Raw genomic sequence first — 20,106 nt, 5'->3', positions numbered from 1 at the left:
CTTTCTACAGCTTCGCAAAATAATGTGAACGACGCACCTCCACCACCAGAGCGAGGTTCGAGTTATGCCGTAATGTCTCAGCAAAGCGCTCTCAGATCGAACGGCTCCACTGCATCAAACCTACCTCTTGTGTCTCAGCCAGCATCAATGAAAAGAGTTTCTTTTCATGATTCGAATGCAAATAGCGAGTCTATGCTGCGCAATATACCAACCGGAACATCAAACTCACTGTCAATGTCAATGGACACTATCAGGGAGGATCCAAATGTAAGTTACTTTTCTTATATCTTTTATATCTAGTTATCTTTTTATTATCCACGCTTTTTACTGTAATTGTTTTATTCTGTATTTTATTTTAGAAAAATTGTCTTTAAATTTTCCTTTTTATGCTATATTTTATATTTGTATAAATAAATTCTACATTTGTATTATTTGTGTTATTTTTCATGTTTCTTTCAGAGAAAGTATTAAACTACATTATTTGAAAACTTATGTAGATTTTGTTTCTGATGTTTTAATAGAGTAAAGAGTCTGTAGTTTGAACAATTGAACAAAAAATTAAAGTTGGCCCCATAAACATTAACTTCTATCGCAAATAAATTCATATAAATATTTTGTCGAAATGCATACGTTTGGCAGATAAACAAGTAAGGTATAATTTTCAAAACAGATTGTTGCTATATTGTGTTATCTGTTATTATGATGTCTGCGTTGAACGACATGCATGTACTGTTTGTTATAACGATTATCATCTAGTAATACTATATACATATATATATCCTATTCGAATATAATTCATTATCATAATAGATGTGTTTTATTCATATCTCATTTCGTACGGTATACACATTCGTGTTTCATGTTGCATACGATTGATGCTAGTTGTCATCGTCGCTTGACTCGCATAATATAATGACCGCTTACGGAAACAGTTGCATATCTGTTAAAACAACTATTAACGCGTATGGAAATTGAGTTTATCTTTTGTGGCAAGAATTTAAGACGGGACCGCACTATATATATATATATATATACGTACATCATATTTATTGAGATTTATACGTACAATTTATTGTTTGATTGTGATTTCAGAATTTTATCACCGACGCGGAGAATCTGTTAGCGTCTCCCAAGACGCCGGAAGGATCCAGCACTTCGTTTACTGGCACTACTCCTGGAGTGATCGGAGCTCAAGAAGTGTACAAGTAAGTAGAGCCCGCCGGCGTTTCGCATTTAAAATTAAAGAATTGCGTAATTTTGTTTTTTTTTACCGCGACGTGAGCGCAAACTGAACTGTGTTTGCTTTGCTCCGAAGGGACCCGAGACAAAAACGGCTGGCGGAGAAGCAGAAACAGCAACAGAACTCGCAGATTGGCGCGGTGCCAGAAAAACTCAGTTTCAAGGAGAAGATGAAAATGTTCGCAATGGAAACCGGTGAGGACGGCACGCCGAGGGACAAGGTAAAGATCTCGCGCGCTCAGCGCGAAATCGACAACATCGGCAGCCCGCTCAATTCCAATAATAACAATAACAACAACAACAACAACAACAACAACAACAATACCACTAGCGGCAATAACACCAACAACAATAGGACCTAAATTCTCGATATTTTTTATTCGGAAACTTCAGCGAATAGAAGAGATATTTGTATACAAACGTCTTGTTTTTTAATCGTTCGGATGAAAAAATTTCTCCGAAATATCTAGGATGGTTGGGGAAAAGTCACAATTGTGACTCGCACAAATCGAAGGATCGTGAATAATAAGTAACAAAGGTGTAACCGGTGAGGTTTTTAAAACTGGCTTTTTAAAAAAATATATATATATATCTATATATATATACACCGATATGCCATCGTATGCATATATATATATATATATATGTATATATACATACAAAGCGCTCTGAACTACACGGTGAACATCACTAAGGAGCAGTATTGCGCATACTATGCTATAAATTTATAGAAAATATATAGAGAAACGAATAAATTCGTCCATGCGCAGCTATTTCATTGAAAGGCTGTTATTGATAAGGAGCAAACGCCTCCATTTACATGTATGTGTGAAAAGTACATTTATATCTTTATCCAATGAGAGTATATAATAATAATAATAATGATACATTTAAATTTTTATCTTATATATATATACATGTATGCTTTTTTCGAGCATCCTAGATACTTTGTCGTAGATTTTCTGTCTGCATATAGTTGTGTAAAACATCATCCATACGCGATAAATTAGTTTCATAATGATGTATTACGTACGTAAAAAAAAAAAAAAAAAAAAAAAAAAAAAAACAAACAACAAAAAAACGGATTGCTTCGTTCGGAATGAACTTTTACTTAGTCGCCGATTCACACAGCGTTAAAGTACAAACGAAAAATCTTGTATAGCTCTTTGACCAAAAAATAACGTGTTCGTTCTGAGAGAAGAAGGACCATTAAAAATAATAACCGTAATAGTAACGTATTACAGACGTATTGTTATTGTCGAGAAAAAGAAGCGATTTTTTCGGCTGTTCTCGTGTACAACACGTTCTATATTCCTAACTATTTCCGGACCAATATAATTTTATTGTAATAAACGAACTGATATATTTCTCTCTCTGTGGAGATCTAGTAGACAGAGTAGGGTGAAGCTCGCGAGAGGACTGAGTTAGAGACACGGACATTGTTTCGCGAGGGAGAAGCGTGTAAATGTAAATAAAAAAATAAAAAAATAAAAAAAAAAGGAAGAAGAACAGTAGGCCGGGCAGCATAATTTATCCCATATACGCATTAGTTTTATATTTAAATTCTCGGCAGCGAAGGAAGATTCTGATATATATTTAAATTATACGACCACATATACACACTTACGCCATTATGCACTTAACAGAATAAATAAACAGTAATGATCGTAGTTTGTTAAAAAAAAAAAAAGAAGAAAGAACAAAAAATAAAAAGAAAGAGAAAACACGCGTGTATGCGTGTGTCTCGTGGTGCGTATAAATGATAGAGAAGCGTGGATATCAAAAGATTTATATGTGTATGCGCGTATGTACGTGTATATGTATACACACATACATACATAATGCGTTTCTAGAAAAAAAGTTATAGGCAGCACTAGTTTAATTTTTGGACTAGGAATCTATTTTGTGTAAAGCTTGAATGGGAGTTTCTGTCTTTTGTAAAAAAAAAAAAAAAAAAAACTCGCTTTTCAAGCTCTACATTTTATTAAAACTCGAATGAGGACTTTTAGCACTGTTTTTTAGAAATAAAATTATAAAGGTTCTTTTTTATTTTTTACGAAATGTAAAATGAATGTAGAATGTAGCGGAACGATGTGGAGATAAATGGATTCAATAATGATGAAAGATTCTGATCACATTTCCACTTCAATTGTGTCGAAAAAATAAAATTTGTATAACAAATTATTTCAGAGAAACGATAAATTTCAACAACACAAAACACTTTCGAGATCTTATTCCCATTTAGATAAAAGCTGGTTTTTCTTTTGTGTCAGCAGTATTTAAAGAAAACATATTTTCACTCTAGCCTAGTCTCTGTAAGAAAAGTTTTTCCTTAAATGTACAGGATGAATTACTTAAGATGCTCTTGGATATGATAATATGTACATAATTCGCACGAATCGTTTTTTGAACGAGTTAAATGTGTTTAAAATTAGGATTGTTTTATTAATATTAATTTAAGGTTAATATAGCTCAAATCATTGATTAATGATTAGCTCGCAAGATTTATGTTGCAATAGTCGACATATATTTGTTACAAATATAAGTTTATCGATACAACATAATTTGTAACATTTTTCCCAGAGTTCAATATTTATTGTTAAATTTATGTTTATTGATCTATTTTTTGTGATCTACTTTGATAGCGAAGCGCGACAAAATATTTTTATTTATCGTATATTGCATATTATCACGTAATTATCACGTAATTTGCAGTTAAATCATAAGATTAAAAAAAAAAAAAAAAAAGAAACAAATTGGTATTTCCCAGAAATACTAAGAAATTTACAAAATTTGTATTATATATACGTAGTCTGTCGAGAAAATTGCAGTCTTAAGTATTTCATTACTATACAATATGTTTCGTTGACTTTCTAAGTAATAATCAAATCATTATCATTGAACACGAAAGTTCAATTTGAAATAATTTTATATGTGTAATTTTCAATTAAGGATTCGCGTTGCTTTACGTTTAATCTCTTTTTAGACTTTTTTTTTATACGTATCGAAGTATTTTTGCGGATAGCGACGCAGTATTCCAGAGAGAAAGAGAGAGAGAGAGGGAGAGAGAGAGCTTAGCGATTTAAGAATCGTAATGTAAAGAACACAGCGTAGCAATATTAGGATTTAAGAAACAATCTTACATGTAGTAAATGTACAAATATTGCGAAGAATTATTTGCGTCGGCCTATCTTGCGTGAAGAAAATCGTCACGCAAGTCGAGGACGCGTGAAGGAAAGGACGCTGAAAAATTTATTTTACGTTCTACTCAATACTTTTATGCATTTGTTGAAGTATAATGCGACATTTATTACATTCCTTATTGTCTAACGTGCATGTTCTATGTTATGATAAAATAAAAAGATCATTATTGTTTTTTTTTTTTTTTTTTTTTTATCTCTTAACAGTATTCATGGAAACACTCGTGATGTATGCTTTTCGAGTATTACGAACTTATCTTCTTGCAGATAGAGAAAAGAGGAGGAAAGAGAACGAAGAAAAGAGACAGATGAATGGGAAAAAAGGGTGCGCAAAAATGCAACTGATTTATTATTATACAATATCGCTTCCAAGATAAATCATTCGCGTTACAATTTATGCATTGTTCTATCCATTATAATCACGTCAATATTATGAAACGATTACTGATCTCTTTTTCCAGAACAGTGTGGCTTTAGTGCTTACTTTTATATTAAAACTTTCGCGTGAACACACACACTCGCACAGTGAGTTATTCAAAGATAAAAATAACTCGGAACTGTTGTGATTGATTTCCAGTAACTTTATCAACAGCTTCTTTTTGCAGCACCCACAAGACTTGAAGTTTTCAAAACTGCATTCTTATTTTTTTTATATCTTTTATACTTTTGTTCGTATCAAGTCCTCCTCGACTTGTTATTGTTTCATCATTCCTGCACTTGGAAACGATAGTGATAATACAAAGCAGCAGCTTGTTACATGCTATATATTATAGTATACGGCGAGATTTGCTCGTAATGACAACGAATTTCCGCTTGTAAGAAACTAATTGTACCATTAAATGCAAGGTTGTATCAAGACTGTAGTCTTAATTTTTTTTTAATTTTAATCAGCCGTCTTGGGGATAAATTGATATTAATAGTGATTAAACTACTTTAAAAATAAAAATAAAAAAACGAGCTACTTTAAAAAAAAGAAAAAAAGATGAGAAAAATATCTAAATGTATTTGCGTCGAAAAAACAGAGTCTTAAACTCAATGTTAATCAAATATATTTTAGTAGAAGAGAGAAAAGAAAGCGATAAAATCGAAAATTCCCTTGTTGTGTACAGCGAACATATATATATATATACACACACACATACATGCATATACAATCTGTTCCACGAGAAAGTGTACAACGGCTTTGATTCAAGACGGTTGACTTTATCGCTGTATGACGCCGTTTGTACAGTATATGATTTGTTGTCACTTCGGAACGTTACCTTTTATTAAAGTAGAAATTTTTTAACGAGTATCTCAAGTATCTCAAGCGTTACGAAGTGTTTTGTATGCAAAAACATTCACAAAATTTAAGGTCAAGCTTCAAAGACGTCAAGCAAGATGCTTTTCAAAAACGTCAAAGTCATTTGTTCAGAAATGAATGAAATAAAGTACAAAGAAGTAGGGAATGTTGACGACCGAGAGGGGGATTTAATCCGTTTACAAAATGATGTCGAGAGAAGACAAAACGATCGCTCGTCCGTTTTTGAACGAAATTTTACGCTAACTTTGCTCCAAGCTCGGGATCAGCTTCGTGAAGAAATGATATAAACACCATCAGACGTCGTTTACATGAATTTAAAGGTAAAAATATCGTTTTGTAATTTAAAACTCCATAACGAGATTGGCATGTCAAGAAGGTGCCAAGCAATATCCGATGACGAAGGCAACCGGATCCATTCCTAGGTAATTGTGCAATACTCTTTTCTACTTTGATGTACTACACAATCTTTTTTTTTTTTTTAGATTGTATATTCTCGATACGCTGTCGCACACTTTCTTCTGGAACAAATTGTACATATATTTGCACTATATTTTGTAAAACTATTTTCATAGTTTCGTAGAAAGTGATGATATCGGCTGATTGATGAGTCGCCGAGAGCAACACACACTCCACCGTTATATAAATGTTATATTATTATACTATATATATATATATATATGTTACTTATAATATTAATTGTAATTTGTCGCAAACTACGGTATATTTTTTAATTATTGTATCATGTAATGTTATTAGCAAAGATCGATATTTAACGGGAAATATATGTCAACTGCATTCAACATCCCCAATGCCTTTTTTATTCTCCAGCTTATTATCTCTATTTTTTATTATCTATGTGAGCTTTATTTAATTAAAATAGTTTACTATACACACACACGCGCGTGCACATATATTGTTACATACATTTGCACAGTGTCAAAGGATAAGAGAATTAAAAAAAAAATGTGTTTCTGCAAAGAGATAATTTTTATTAATATTCGTCATTATAAAACATGTGGGATTGCAATGCATTTAATTCATTTGTTAAGGCTATATCCTGCATTTTAACAATAACGAGTACGTTAACGTCGTTCCACCCATAAGTGTTTTTGTGTTTTCGTCTCTTTAATACACGTAAATTAGCGAGATATTAGTTTTAATAAGAGTGAATAATGAAAATTTGAAAGTTTATAATAGATTTTTAACATTACCAAAGCTAGCAATAATAAATTACATGCGCTGTCTTTGACAGATACACTGTATAAACTATTATCAATATTAGCAAAAATCTTGATATTAAGATATATATAAATCTATGTTTAAGATATAGATTTATATATCATATAACAAATTTTTATATACAGATATATAAATTTTGTATTATATATAAATTTAAATATATATGAATGTGGATACAATTTTTTTGCGCTGTCACTATTTTCAATAAATTTACTATAATTCCACGAGTAAATAAAATTTACGGTTACGTAGCAAGTTGTACATATAGTTTTATATCCGAAACGTGTCCTACTTTTCCATCGTTTTTACACACCTTCAAATATGTAATAGCTGGAAGTTTGAGCAAATGCATTTGTAATAAACATTTTATTAGGGAACGTAAAAACAAAATTTCTGCGAAGAAAACTTTTAAATTTGTCAGAGAATTCTATCGAGGATTAAAATTAAAGTTTAACAACTACGTACACGTAGAGACTAAAAACTTTTTCAAAATTGTATATAATCTTTTCATCGTTGATATTATCGTTTTTTTTTTATTTTCGTATATAATATGCTCGTAAATATATGAAACGACGTCTCAGTATCGATTGTCTACAGGTATGTGAGCGTACACGCATTTAAAATACTTCATTCGCAAAAATCTTCAACAGCTTCGCATGCGCTAGATATAGAAAAATCAAAAGTGACAAACAACATTTCGACCCTGTCGAACCTTTTGATAACCGCAATTTGATATTTGAACGTTTTTTTTTTTTTTTTTTTAGGCTAACTAGAAAGCTTCTTAACTATATTTATCACATCAAGCATTTATTTATTATTAACCCTAAGTATACTAAAATATGTATCAAATATTATATGCGTAAGTATTTATACGTGATATATATCTTACTATTATGTATTACGATATATAATTAATTAGGTAGTAAAAATAAACTAATACTAAATACCCCAAAATGTAATTAAGCCACAACAAGTAATTCACTTAAATAAGTAATTTCTTACGATATTTTATACGTGATTGTTTGATTGATTGATTAGAGTTTAATGATTTTATATATATATGTGTGTATATATATATATATATATAATCACTTTAATATTACATAAAATCCCCTACATACAAGCAAAGATCTAAATCTATTTAAAAGAGCTAAATTTTTGTATCATTATTTTTTACATTTTATGTTCTTTTTCTCTCTCTAAATTTTCATATTTTAAAATCGTGAATTTACTAATCGGCTATGCGCGTAAAAAATTGGTTTTTTCGTCTACAGCTTGTTCGTGAAAAATAACAGCATACTTTATTTATGCACTATGATATTCAGAGTCAACAGGGTCGAATTACAAAAATCTACTATACATGTTCTATCGAGTAGAATTTGCGCCAATTACTATTAATTGTCTTCTATTCGTTTTTATTTGGATACATTAGATGTACAAATTAACTGTTTTGTTAAATTATTAATTTTTTCAAAGCAAAAAAATAAAAAAAAAGAAACAAATTTGTAGAAGTACGTCACTGGTGTGTCGATCATCTCGCGTTATTTATCGTGCAGCTTGTGTGATCTCCGTCTTCCTTCCGTAGAAGGCATCGACGCCAGAAAAGTTATGAAAAACTAACTTGTACATCTAATAATCGAGATATGAAAGAATTGATTTTGTCTTGGAATAGAGTACGCGCCTTAATCAAATTGCGACAAATTATTGTTGACAAGAAAAGATAAATATGTATATATATCTATGATGTAACAATATTTTAAGTTAATTAAGTTTAACAGTATTTTAAGTTAATAGTCTCTTTTTTCCTCTCTAAGTTTTTATATGTGTAATTCATATAATTATCAGTCTCTGATAGACTTTAGACTTTAGTATACGTATTCGTGTTTATCTTCTTGTATTTAAAAACGAGAAATGGTTCATGATTGACGTAAATCGTGTTCAAGCCAATATCTCACGCAAAAAACGTTTAATCAGGCTTATGTGATATTTACATCCAACTTTGTCGTAGACTTTGTATGCAATTCTATTTTCAAAGACTAGCAAATCAATAAATTTTCTTTTACGTTAAATAACAATAACGCTAAAAAAGAACGAAGAGAATTTTACTAATTATATATATCTACGTTTATCTTTCACATCTCTATACTCACACATCGTTGACGATGTGAATATACAGATCTATGTATTTTCTTTCTTACTTTTAATTTGAGAGAATATTAAGTGTCTATATAAACTTAAATTGCACACAGATTCCTCTCCATCTGTTCTCCATTGTTGTAGCTTCATTCGAGTCTCGCACAGACTTTATTCCGACCATGATTAAAATTAAAATTAACGTCCGCTAAAATTGTTCCGAACAAGTCAGCGGGATTGCAACGATATAACGTTTCTGATTGTAATCTCGCTTTCGAGAAAAAGTTTTTCGTTTCAACATGATTTATTTCGATTTTAAGGTGAATTATATTTTCCCAGATTTCATTATCTCCGGGGAACACACGCTACTTCCCGTTTATTATATTCGATTTTTTAATATATAGGAACGTTCATATATTATAATATCTGCTAAAAACGCTAAGAAATTCAACGTCATAAACTATTGAGTTTTTAGTATAACAGGACGGAAAGGTATTTTTTCTTTTTTTTTTTCGTTTACGTGCAAAAAGTATTATATTTTCTTACTTGGCGCAATTCGTTACTTAGGCTTCTTCGCGAACTAGATACATCGTACAGCTATGTATATCTTACGTATAACTACGGCTCTCTCTTGAGTGGAAGCCGATATTAAATCAACGTACAAAATAGACATGTAGAGTTTTTGGTGTTGTAGGAGGTCATCTCAACTTTGTTTACTCCGCACATGTGTAAATATGCAAAACGAATGATCAGCGAATTTAAATTTACTTAGAACAATCTCGAAGGAAGTTTTATTACATGTGTAAATATTTTCTTCTCTTTACTTCTTAGCTTCTGTTGTCACAAATTGTCGGAAATAATGGCGATGGAATAATACAATACTTATGGTGATTTTAAATTTGAGCTTCTATGTTATTTCTCACAATGACAATGACGCAATTCCTTTAAAACGTTACGTCACTGTCAATGATTTTTATATCGCCGATTGTACTGCTCGCTTTAAATTTATAATTACGTACTTAACGTATGTACTATCAGCTGCCGATCGACGGCGAAGCTCGATGTACCTTTGATTATCATTGCTTTTGCAAGCGGTAGTTGAGAGTAAAATCTGTGGTGACCGACATTTCTGTAGAAATTATTGAGTAGAATAAATTTTCGAGATAATTGCGATCTGAGTGAAGCAAAGGTAACATGGCTAAATTGTCCAATAGTTAATTACTGTGAGCGTATAATGATAATTGAAATCTGGTGTGATTATTACATTCTAACGAGAGATTATCTGTGTATATGTTAATATTAAAATTATTAATATATTATGTGTGTGTATGTGTGTTGAAATATCCGCAGTGTTACATTTGCTTCACTTGTTCTCTCATCACTATTTCCCGATTGCAGTCAGAAAGACAATTACGTTACATTGTGCAATAAATACAATGCACGCAATATATAGTTATTGTTACATTAATTGCTTTTTACCGATATATCGATTTTTTTTACATCACTATTAGCACCCGTCGCTAACCAAAGAGATCATAATAATAAGCGGAAGTTAATATTCCACATAAGCGCAATTAGAGGCCAGCAGATTTGATCGAAAATTTAACACTAATCTGATTGAGCTGAAACGAAAGATCTATTGTATATGGAAGCATCTCGGATCACTAAACTTATTCGAAAATTCTCTCTAGTTTTTCTTGATGCCTACGGACTCACAGCCATGCGTCATCGTGCTTTCGAGGAAGCTTTCGAGAAATTTTGTATGTATATATCAACAGGAGAGAGAGAAATGCCTCATTTGTATCAACATTTCTGAAAGACTTGTAGAATATTTTCGAGACGTTTCGCGTTACGTGACGAGCGACGTAAACTCGTTTGTTTTTTTTCGCAGAGATATCGGTCATCGTGTGTCGCGTGTCCGAAGTCTTTTGAGATCATCAGCACGTGGGAAAAAGTGTTCTTGTTCTTTTTTCTCTTTTTTTTTTCTTCAACGTCCGGCCCATCGCGCGCAGATACAGAGAAGGCATTTCGTACGACCGTGGTATTATTGACCGGAACTGATGGACATGGTGTCACTACCGGTGGACGCGGTATCCGACAACGGAGATGGTAACGGAGGCGGCAACGGCGGCGTCGACCTCAGCAACTCGTAGTGCTCCCGCGGCACCCGTACGGGCGGTGGCGACATCACCACATTCATGTTCTCAGGTACGGGCGGCATCACGTTATTTTGAAATTGACCGGACACATTGCCCACCGGCTCATAGTTCGCCACCACGATCACCTTGCCGCTTCTGCTGCGCGCTTTGCCGACCCCGAAATAACGACTGCTCGCCCATATCAACTGAGTAAAGTGACCTATGAGGAACACTCGTCTGTGTTACTTTGCTCTCCGCGAACCAATAACTATTTAGGTATACCCGAAAAGAATTAAAAAAGCAAATGATCTCATATTCACACCGTTGTTATCTATTTTTTCACATAGCATTTTCCTCGATTGTTTAGTAAAATAAAGAATGCTCGCGCGCGCGAAATCTTGGAAAATGGGAGGGAGGTAAAGATATAATATTTTTCGCGATTATATTTTACACATACAAAAATGTAGGCGTACTCGACTCTGATACTTTATCATCATCGAAATTGATATTTAACTTATTCTTTCGTCTCTAAAGCTCATAAGCAACATCTTATTCGTTATATATCCTATTCAGTAACCGCGAGAGAGATAGATGCCACTTATAGTCAGTTAAATAGTTTGAATCCTTTACCTGCATTGACGTTAGCATGAAGAACATCCGGTTCTTTGAGGAAGTCGTACTGTCGCACGGCAGAGTACCAGTAGGATGCCACTTCCTGTCCTGTGACATCACCGGGAACAGCACCACCGGGACGACAATAAAGATTATGACCTACATTCCGATCGTTTCTGTAATAGAACGTATTCGTGTGCGCCAGGTGATTTGCCCACGATTGAGCGTACTCGCACAACTGCAACGTATAAAATAAAGAGAGAAGGAGAGAGAGAGAGAAAGAGAAATAGAAAAATAGAAAAAGAGAAAGAAAGAAAGAGAAAGAGAGAAAGAGAGAGAGAGAGAGAGAGAGAGAGAGCGAGAGAAGAGAAAAAGAAAGAGAGAAAGAGATACTGTTTCAGTTTACGATAGCATCAGTCTCTTTATCGTTCTCTTCATCGTTTATGATAATTACCTGGGGTGACATAGTCAAAGGGGGTGAATTGTGTCGTTGCCGATAAACGTTGTGCCAGCAAAGGCATTCGGTGATAAATTCGCTATCGCGCCAATCAGTCTCTAAGTCGCTCCTATCGTACGTGATACTCATTGGTCGGTTGCTAAGTATCTGCAAGAAAAGTTTGATACTCGTTTGAAACCACGCAATAACTTATGCCTGATCTACGCGATAAGCTATCGCACGACGAGCACGCAATGTCGCGGTAAGTCGAAACGATTTCGTTTTTATAACTCGTTTAAAGATGTCCGGAATTTAAAGATATCTCGGAATTTTCAACTGTGAGCCACAGCGCTCCGTAAATACTTAAATACTCGTACAACTCATAAAAATGTTGTAAAAATTTATGTCAACATCATAAATCATTTGATAACATTTTTGAAAAGAAAACTTGAAAAAATTAAAAGTCTTTCCTTTACTTTTTTTTAGAATTAATTTCTGTTTAAAATTTTGATTTTAACGTGCGAAAATATTCTCTTAGACTTCGAAAAAACAAATTGGATTTTTCAAATTCTTGAAATCTTGATTTACTCATTTGAGAATCAATCATTTCAAATAAAAATTCTCGAACTATCAAATTTTTTTGAAATGTCAAAAAAATGTCTAAGATTGACAAATTCCTATGGTTCTTACATTTCTAATTTATTCGATTGATTGCTTCTGGAATATATATCGGATTTTTGTAAGTATACATTTCACAGTTTTTTCTTTCAAGCTTGAAAAATCTTAGATGAAGGATACGTGCCGTGAAAATTCTTCTTTTTAAAGGCTCGAAAAGCGTTCCTTCGCACTCCCACGCGTTCGAGTACAAAGACGACATTGCATAGAAGATGATTTCGTGTGTATAGCCAAACTGAAAGGACGCTTGCAACTAAAAGTTTTTCGGTTAAACAGATCAATATGTTGCAGTTTCTCAACTGCATTCAGCAACAAAAGCGTAGGAACAGAAATATTGGTGCGCCACTCCTGAATCTAAAGTATCGACCCAAGTATATTGCGCGCGTGCTCCTTCCTACTTTTGATTTTGTATGCCATTTCGAAAACAGTTGCATGTCGAGCGAGAACCAAGGACACGGCGGAAATTTATTATTCCGCGATCTTAAGACGCCATTGTGTAGCACCTCCGAAGTACCTTTGTTTTATGAAATGAGAAGTGTGTACACATTATGCAGTCTCACGGCCGTTCTCCTCAATTTTACGGTACAAGAAGAAGTATAATGTTTTTACGTAATTTGATTTTCACATCATTAAAATTGAAAGAAATAAACTTTGTTACATTTGCAGTGTTAACGACACGCTATATAAATTGAAAAACAATGTTTTTTTAATTGATCATTCATATCGCGAAAAATATTTGGGCACGAGTGTTGTGCATGTAAACAATAAGTTAATGAAATTTAAATCTTGTCGAGAAAAATGGTAAGTTTTTCATAATTAAAAACCTAAGCAAAATATATTTTCTTATTTTTTTAAAACACTGACAATTTATATAAAATATCTACCTTCTTCAAAAGTTTTGGCCGATTGTCCAACTGTTGTTCGTAGTTTGTCGAGGATGAGGTAGATACAATTGGATCGACGATTCGATCCGCTTTATATAATTTGCTTTGTTCTACTCTCTTCCTGAGGTTCTCCAAAGCTGTCGCCTCTTCGCGCTTTCTGGATGGCGGCCAGTTCGCGCTCGAGGTATGAATCATGCTGATTCCAGCAAATGGTGAATCCTGACGGAGAGGACCATGCTTAATGTGTGTTTATTTTATTAGAAGAATTTCACTAAGACTAATTTATACACACACACACACACACATGTATAAAGAGAGTTTTAAAAAGATATCTTTACGTACAATATTGTTTTAAAAAGTTTAGAAACAACAGGTTTACTTTCATAATGGCGCAAAAATTTTACACTGATAAGTTTGAAGAGATATTGCGCTTTTATCAATATATATAACAAAACAATTATTTAATTTTTATAAATTATAAATTTCGAATTATGACACAAAAAATTAAATGACACGTACAGACATCGCAAATATAAGAAAATTCTTGACTCCACCGTAATTATTTATCATTTCTCTCTTATCTTAAGAAAAATTTAGATTTCTAACTAAAAAACTTAAATTCTTGTTGAAGTCAAGTTTCTGTGCTTTCTGCATGATTCTTGCTCAGAATCCATAGCTTAAAATTCTCGACTTGTGTTCTTGAATACATTATACAATCTCTCGAAGTCTCGCAAGTCTTTAACCTTTTGACAATTAAATCCTAAATGAGACATATATATATACATATGCAGCCAGCTTATTCAGGATGATTTTTGATTCTCACATTTGGCCAAGAACCAACCTTGAGATTATTGCTATTGGAAACGTGATCCAACTGTGCAACTTGGCTGAGCAATCGTCTGCTCGCGGGACATCGGTTGCGATTGATCATCTCTTTTTGCATCGCGTACTCGATGAAATAGCTTTCGTATTCGGCGTTGTCACGCTGCGGCAGGAGCTCCGTTGTCTCTTCCGCAGTGCCGTACGCGCGGTTCACCTCACGCAACTCCATCGCGACTAACAAATCTTCGTACTCTCTGAGCCGCGATCCGCGATCGAGGCACACTCGAATCTGACCGAGTGCATACTGGCCGCTTCGCGATATCGCTGGATACCGCGTACTGCGGAACATGTGTATGTACATATATATATATGTATATATATATACATACACATGCGCGCCAAGTCCGTCGCGCACGCGGCCATCTCTGCTTGTGATGATCGAAAGAGCCAAGAGAGAACGCGAAATATATAACATAATAATCGTTGCTCATTCAACAAGAACTGTGTTCCCGTTTTTTACATATTATTATTATACTTTGTTGATAATTGATAATGAACTATTGACAGAACTTCTTTCTCTAAAAGTATGTAACAATTTTTCACGCTTGGTACAAAGAGAGGGAAAAAAGGACTATGAAACAAAAGTGTAATATCACGATCAAAAATTAAGAAAAAATAAACAGCAACCAAAATTTAATTAGATTTCAAGAACAATATTACAAATAATCTTGAATAAATAAAAAAAATGAATAAATGAAAAAAACAATGCTTTATCTAAACGTTTATAAGAAAAAGAGGTTTTATTTTTTAATTATAAAAAATACTGTGGTGTCTAATCTAGAACATTGTATATAAAACTGTCGATGAAACTAAATTATGTGACAAAACTAAAAGATGTGTGGATTAGATATGGAATATAGATCGAATTAGACTTGAAATAAGTTTAAAATTTACCGTTTATTATACAGATTTATATTTAATCCTGACTGGCATCTACATTTTCAGTCTGAAGTCCTTTAAAAGATGCAACAGGTATGTATGTAACTAGAGTGTATAACTTGTTTGCAGAATCTTCATCATCGTTCCTTCTTCGGCTTAGTCTTACACGAACTCTGAACGGAACATTCCTGAAAATATCCAAAAATATCTTAGAACTTTTTTGCTTTCTCTTCTTTCTACATTATTGTATCAATTTCTTATAACTAAGTTTTAATCCCACACTTACATAATTTTTTTTAATTGAAAATCTTTCTATTCAACACAATGTTCAAGATAATATCAGATAATTCAATAATTGAATGTGATAATATATTCTACTAACTATATATTAATAACTATGTATATAAGAACATTAAGTAGCAATCTAAGTTAAAGAGCATACTTGTAATTCTGTAGCAAAAGATTATACCTGATGCCCTTGGACCACAGTTGTTTATTGAGACGTGTATCTATTCGAACATCAGGAGTTCCCATCTGTTTCTCAGCAAACTTCCTAATCTCCTTGATAGCTCGTGGAGCACGTTTCTTAAATCCAACACCATGAAGACGTTTGTGAAGATTTACCGTATATTCACGGGTTACCACCTCATTGATGGCACTTTTTCCTTTCTTCTCAGAAGACTTAGCCATGTTTAGCTAGCTCTAAAATTTTAGGTTATGTTACATACAAAAATAAATATACATAATTTGCAGGATATGCATGCATGCTTATAGATTCATAACTAACGTATAAGCAGATATATTGGAGCTTTTGAGCTACAAAAGAACTTAAGTCTACACATATATAAGTGATTGCATACATGCAACCAATTATTTAAATGCTATTCTGTGAACATATTTGATAACCTTTCGTGTATAGTATAATGATACTTATTTAATGTTATAACACTTTCTTATTTCTTGTAACCACTATTTAGATAACATCTTTCACATGTATCATACAAATATGTCAAGACTTGACTTTTTTGTGCAAGTGTTTCAAGAGATGTCAAACAAATAACCAACCACGCTTGTCACGATGCGAACAGAGATTTAAAATGTATGATGTAATTAAGTTGTTGTTAATTTGAAGGAAGAAGATCCAGTCGATAGAATTATATAGAATTTACATGCTCATAACTAATATACAGCAGGATGTTTATAGATTACAACCTACAGTCACTTATTCTTACCTCTCCGACGTACGATTAACCAAAAAGAAAGTAGTATTAGTGTGTTATAAAAAATACCGTTTCGCGCACGCGCATTACACCACTATTCGGAGTTACAATTGCGTATTTTTGCGCATGCGCATTTAAGTGTAATATTGCCGCGTTCAGCAGAACTCAGCGCTTTGTGCGATTGTTGCTTTTCATTGGTATATACCGTCGGTACGTACGTTATGTCCAAACGTGGACACGGTTCTATTCCGCGCTAAGGCTAGGTTTACAGCGTGCGAACGTAATTGCGATTCTATTCTGTTCAAATCCTGACAGGTTGAGAGCTCACAGATTGACCGGTTAAATTTACTGACTGATTAGAAGTTCACATTTTGACCAATTAGATTTTTATGGTTTTGCGTTTAGGCCTGGTTTATGCGTGCAATAACTGTTAACTTATGCCGGAACCGGTAGAGTTTAACTATAGGATTCCAATACTTCTGTTTATACGCATTCGGCAATTTCGTATAAACAGAAGTATTAAAATCATATAGTTAAACTTTACCGGTTCCGGCATAAGTTAACAGTTATTGCTCGCATAAACCAGGCCTTAATGTAATAACAGGCTTTAGAGAAAATGCTAGTCTGTGATTGGTTAATGTGCCTACGACGGTTTGCGGTTACACCTAAAACTTTGTCATGTGCGCACGCCTATCGTGACTTGACAGTTTAATTTGTCTTGTAAACAAGATCTTATAAATTCAGATCAAAAGCGCGAGCAGCTAGATTACCGAAGACGGGGACGTTTGCTGACCAATCCCGGTTTACCGAACCATAACTGCGTCAAATCTTGTTGACAGACTTTTACCGGCGTTTTTGTAGAAAAGATTTTTCGCGCTCATTTCAACATGTGGATTCCATTAGAATCGAATCCAGAGGTGAGAGCAAGATTTGTAATATTTTTGTTGTATTACAATGCACAATGTTCTAGCTGCAATTGCGTAAACATTGATTTCTCTGTTCTAGGTTATGACCAAAGTAAGTGATCGATTGTTCTTGTTATTTTTCAATGACTTCAATTTTATCGATGATGATTTCTTCAAATTTACCCCTATGATGATTCATCAACCAATTAATATAGTTGTATACTTATATGGTTTTTATAAATTAACATTATTGTAGCGTCTCTGACGATTTTTTAATATTGCAACAAAAGTTTATAATATATATTTTTGTAGTTTCTCCACACGTTGGGTGTCCCGAAAAAGTGGTCAATTATAGATGTATATGGTTTAGATCCAGATTTATTGGCGATTGTTCCTAGACCTGTGCTTGCTGTTATTTTGTTGTATCCAACAAAAGTATGTATCTTATATAAAAAAAAATCTCTAATGAGATACAAATTATGTAATCGGCAGCATTATGCAAAGAAAACAATGTTTGTTCTGATTTATTTTAGACTGAAAAGATTAAAGAAGAAAAGGAAGAACCAAAAGATAGCAAGAATGATACTCCAGATTCTGTTTACTATATAAAGCAATATATTCATAATGCATGTGGGACTATTGCCTTACTTCATAGTGTAGCCAATAACTTGGATGTGTAAGTATTTACAAGTGCCTCGTTGTGTACTGTTTGTATGATAGTTTCAGTATTTCAAATTGAATGATTGGACTAACAAGCCGATCAAGTTTTAGTTTTTGTTATGACCACACATATGATTAGCGTTTTTCATTACAGTATAAAGTTGGAAGAAGGCTCTCTCAAACAGTTTTTGGATGAAACCATGGGACTCTCATCTGCTGAACGTGGAAAGAAGTTAGAAAATGCTCAAGGCATTGCTTCAATTCACAAAGAATTTGCTCTGGAAGGACAAACGGGTGTAAGTTACTATTATTTTATGTGTGAGAACAACAAGTATCTTTGAAGTAACGGGTGTAAGTAATTTTCTTTCTCTTTGCCGTAGGCGCCGGATGAAGATGTTGAAGTATACCATCATTTTGTAGCGTTCGTACATAAGGACGGCAACTTGTATGAGCTAGGTATGTATTATTTCTGTTTTCAGAGATTTTATTTTTAGTAAAATTGATATATATATGCAACATATAATAAAATTGTCTTCAGACGGTCGGGATGCCGGTCCTATCAATCACGGCTCAACTACACCGGATGACCTCTTAATCGATGCTGCGCGTGTGTGCAAAGAATATATGAAACGTGACCCAAGCGAAGTGCGCTTCACGGTAGTCGCACTCGCTGCCAGCGAATAAATTGATGTTTATACATTAAATGCATTTGCCTTTAAGCTAACTTAAAAAATGAAATAACGAATAATTTATTTTATAATGGAAATATTTCATTTTGTACTGTCTAATACTTTATTTTGTACGTGTGTATGTTATATGTATATTCTGCTTCGCGCATTCTCTCAAAGAGCTAGCGATTTGACATTATCGGAATATTTTCGATATTTCTGATTAATAAAAAAATTGTGTGCGTAATTTGTTTATTGTATTGTTTTTTAACGTGTTTTGCAGAAAACGATCGTTGTGCAGCAGTTTTTTTTTTTAAAGTTTTTGCATAAATGGTCGCATAAAACAATTGCGTTCCGCTGAATGTAATCATTGAAAAAATCTCACGTCTTTCTTGAATACAGCGTGCAATTTATACAGATTGAATAGCAATAGCGAGACAAACATTAACGTGCAGAGATATTTTTAAGTTACGTTTTTATTGGAGCAGACGGGGTAAAAATGTAAAGAGATGCTGTACAAGACAGTGTTTAGAACGAACTCCAGATACTGCGCGTTGGTCAAGGTCTCCGAGTTTTGCGTAACAAAACGGACGAATGCCAAAATAAGATTTTCGGTCTGCTAGTTGGAGTTGGCGATAAATTGGGACCGATACATTTCTCTCGTTTGGCATTTGACGCATTAACATTTGGCCAGTGACATTTGACCATCAACTTTGAATATCTCGAGCGGGTTCGCGTTTTCATTAATAAAACTTTCAAGCGTAGTCACGTACTTCTCTAAGTATAAATTATACACTTTAAATAAAAGCGCCATAAATTTGTTGAACTTTTGTGTTCAACCAGTGTTTTAAGAATATATATTACAATTATTCTTCTCGTTTTTTAAATGCGCTATATCTTACTATTTTTATTTCAATTCACTTTGTGTCTTGCACACATATCTACGATAAAGGTATAACTAAATCGCATTAACACGTAATATTGTTTATTTGTTTATAATTTGCAGGAGAAATAATATTAATTTCTAAGATAG

At 33.3% G+C, this 20,106-nt stretch overlaps 4 protein-coding genes across 17 annotated transcripts in view; 2 read left to right on the top strand and 2 right to left on the bottom strand.

Annotated features, from left to right (window-relative positions):
- Positions 1–5,297, top strand: part of LOC109858011 (afadin) — a 34,305-nt gene extending 29,008 nt beyond the window's left edge. For 13 of the 14 annotated variants that reach the window (XM_020434878.1, XM_020434880.1, XM_020434871.1 and 10 more), the window contains 3 exons: positions 11–267; positions 1,093–1,205; positions 1,316–5,297. In XM_020434878.1, coding sequence (XP_020290467.1) covers positions 11–267; positions 1,093–1,205; positions 1,316–1,601 — 656 coding nt within the window. In that variant the 3' untranslated portion in view covers positions 1,602–5,297. Of the gene's footprint in view, positions 1–10; positions 268–639; positions 648–1,092; positions 1,206–1,315 lie in introns of those variants that run through there. The other variant, XM_020434881.1, reaches the window with a different exon arrangement.
- Positions 5,298–8,079: 2,782 nt separating this feature from the next.
- LOC109858013 lies at positions 8,080–15,127 on the bottom strand. Its single transcript, XM_020434889.1, has 5 exons — positions 14,701–15,127; positions 13,860–14,078; positions 12,319–12,468; positions 11,883–12,102; positions 8,080–11,472 (listed from the first exon to the last, which is right to left on the bottom strand). The coding sequence occupies exons 1-5, from the start codon at positions 15,040–15,042 to the stop codon at positions 11,159–11,161; spliced, it is 1,245 nt and encodes a 414-aa protein (XP_020290478.1). The 5' UTR covers positions 15,043–15,127; the 3' UTR covers positions 8,080–11,158.
- A 492-nt stretch (positions 15,128–15,619) lies between these two features.
- On the bottom strand, positions 15,620–16,947 carry LOC109858016 (60S ribosomal protein L31). The gene is made up of 3 exons (XM_020434891.1): positions 16,853–16,947; positions 16,090–16,322; positions 15,620–15,808 (listed from the first exon to the last, which is right to left on the bottom strand). Exons 2-3 carry the CDS (start codon positions 16,308–16,310, stop codon positions 15,658–15,660), a joined length of 372 nt encoding a protein of 123 aa, XP_020290480.1. The 5' UTR covers positions 16,311–16,322; positions 16,853–16,947; the 3' UTR covers positions 15,620–15,657.
- A 621-nt stretch (positions 16,948–17,568) lies between these two features.
- LOC109858015 (ubiquitin carboxyl-terminal hydrolase isozyme L3) lies at positions 17,569–19,320 on the top strand. Its single transcript, XM_020434890.1, has 7 exons — positions 17,569–17,757; positions 17,846–17,857; positions 18,058–18,180; positions 18,279–18,421; positions 18,560–18,701; positions 18,786–18,861; positions 18,944–19,320. Exons 1-7 carry the CDS (start codon positions 17,728–17,730, stop codon positions 19,087–19,089), a joined length of 672 nt encoding a protein of 223 aa, XP_020290479.1. The 5' UTR covers positions 17,569–17,727; the 3' UTR covers positions 19,090–19,320.
- The last annotated feature ends 786 nt before the right edge of the window (positions 19,321–20,106 follow it).

Source organism: Pseudomyrmex gracilis, unplaced genomic scaffold, assembly GCF_002006095.1.
Source record: "Pseudomyrmex gracilis isolate BER0280 unplaced genomic scaffold, ASM200609v1 scaffold_180, whole genome shotgun sequence".
NCBI lineage: Eukaryota > Metazoa > Arthropoda > Insecta > Hymenoptera > Formicidae > Pseudomyrmex > Pseudomyrmex gracilis.
This window is presented reverse-complemented; position numbering and strand designations above follow the sequence as displayed.

What these genes read in the sequence shown, in the direction of transcription:
- LOC109858013 (XM_020434889.1), bottom strand. Translation starts at nt 15,042, where the DNA reads ATGTACATACACATGTTCCGCAGTACGCGGTATCCAGCGATATCGCGA. An exon ending in CTTTGACTATGTCACCCCAG is followed by an intron (nt 12,103 to 12,318) that starts GTAATTATCATA and finishes TATACGTTGCAG; the next exon opens with TTGTGCGAGTACGCTCAATC. An exon ending in TCATGCTAACGTCAATGCAG is followed by an intron (nt 11,473 to 11,882) that starts GTAAAGGATTCA and finishes TGTTCCTCATAG; the next exon opens with GTCACTTTACTCAGTTGATA.
- LOC109858016 (XM_020434891.1), bottom strand. Translation starts at nt 16,310, where the DNA reads ATGGCTAAGTCTTCTGAGAAGAAAGGAAAAAGTGCCATCAATGAGGTG. An exon ending in CTGTGGTCCAAGGGCATCAG is followed by an intron (nt 15,809 to 16,089) that starts GTATAATCTTTT and finishes GGATATTTTCAG; the next exon opens with GAATGTTCCGTTCAGAGTTC.
- LOC109858015 (XM_020434890.1), top strand. Translation starts at nt 17,728, where the DNA reads ATGTGGATTCCATTAGAATCGAATCCAGAG. An exon ending in GTAGCCAATAACTTGGATGT is followed by an intron (nt 18,422 to 18,559) that starts GTAAGTATTTAC and finishes TTTTCATTACAG; the next exon opens with TATAAAGTTGGAAGAAGGCT. An exon ending in CTCTGGAAGGACAAACGGGT is followed by an intron (nt 18,702 to 18,785) that starts GTAAGTTACTAT and finishes TCTTTGCCGTAG; the next exon opens with GCGCCGGATGAAGATGTTGA.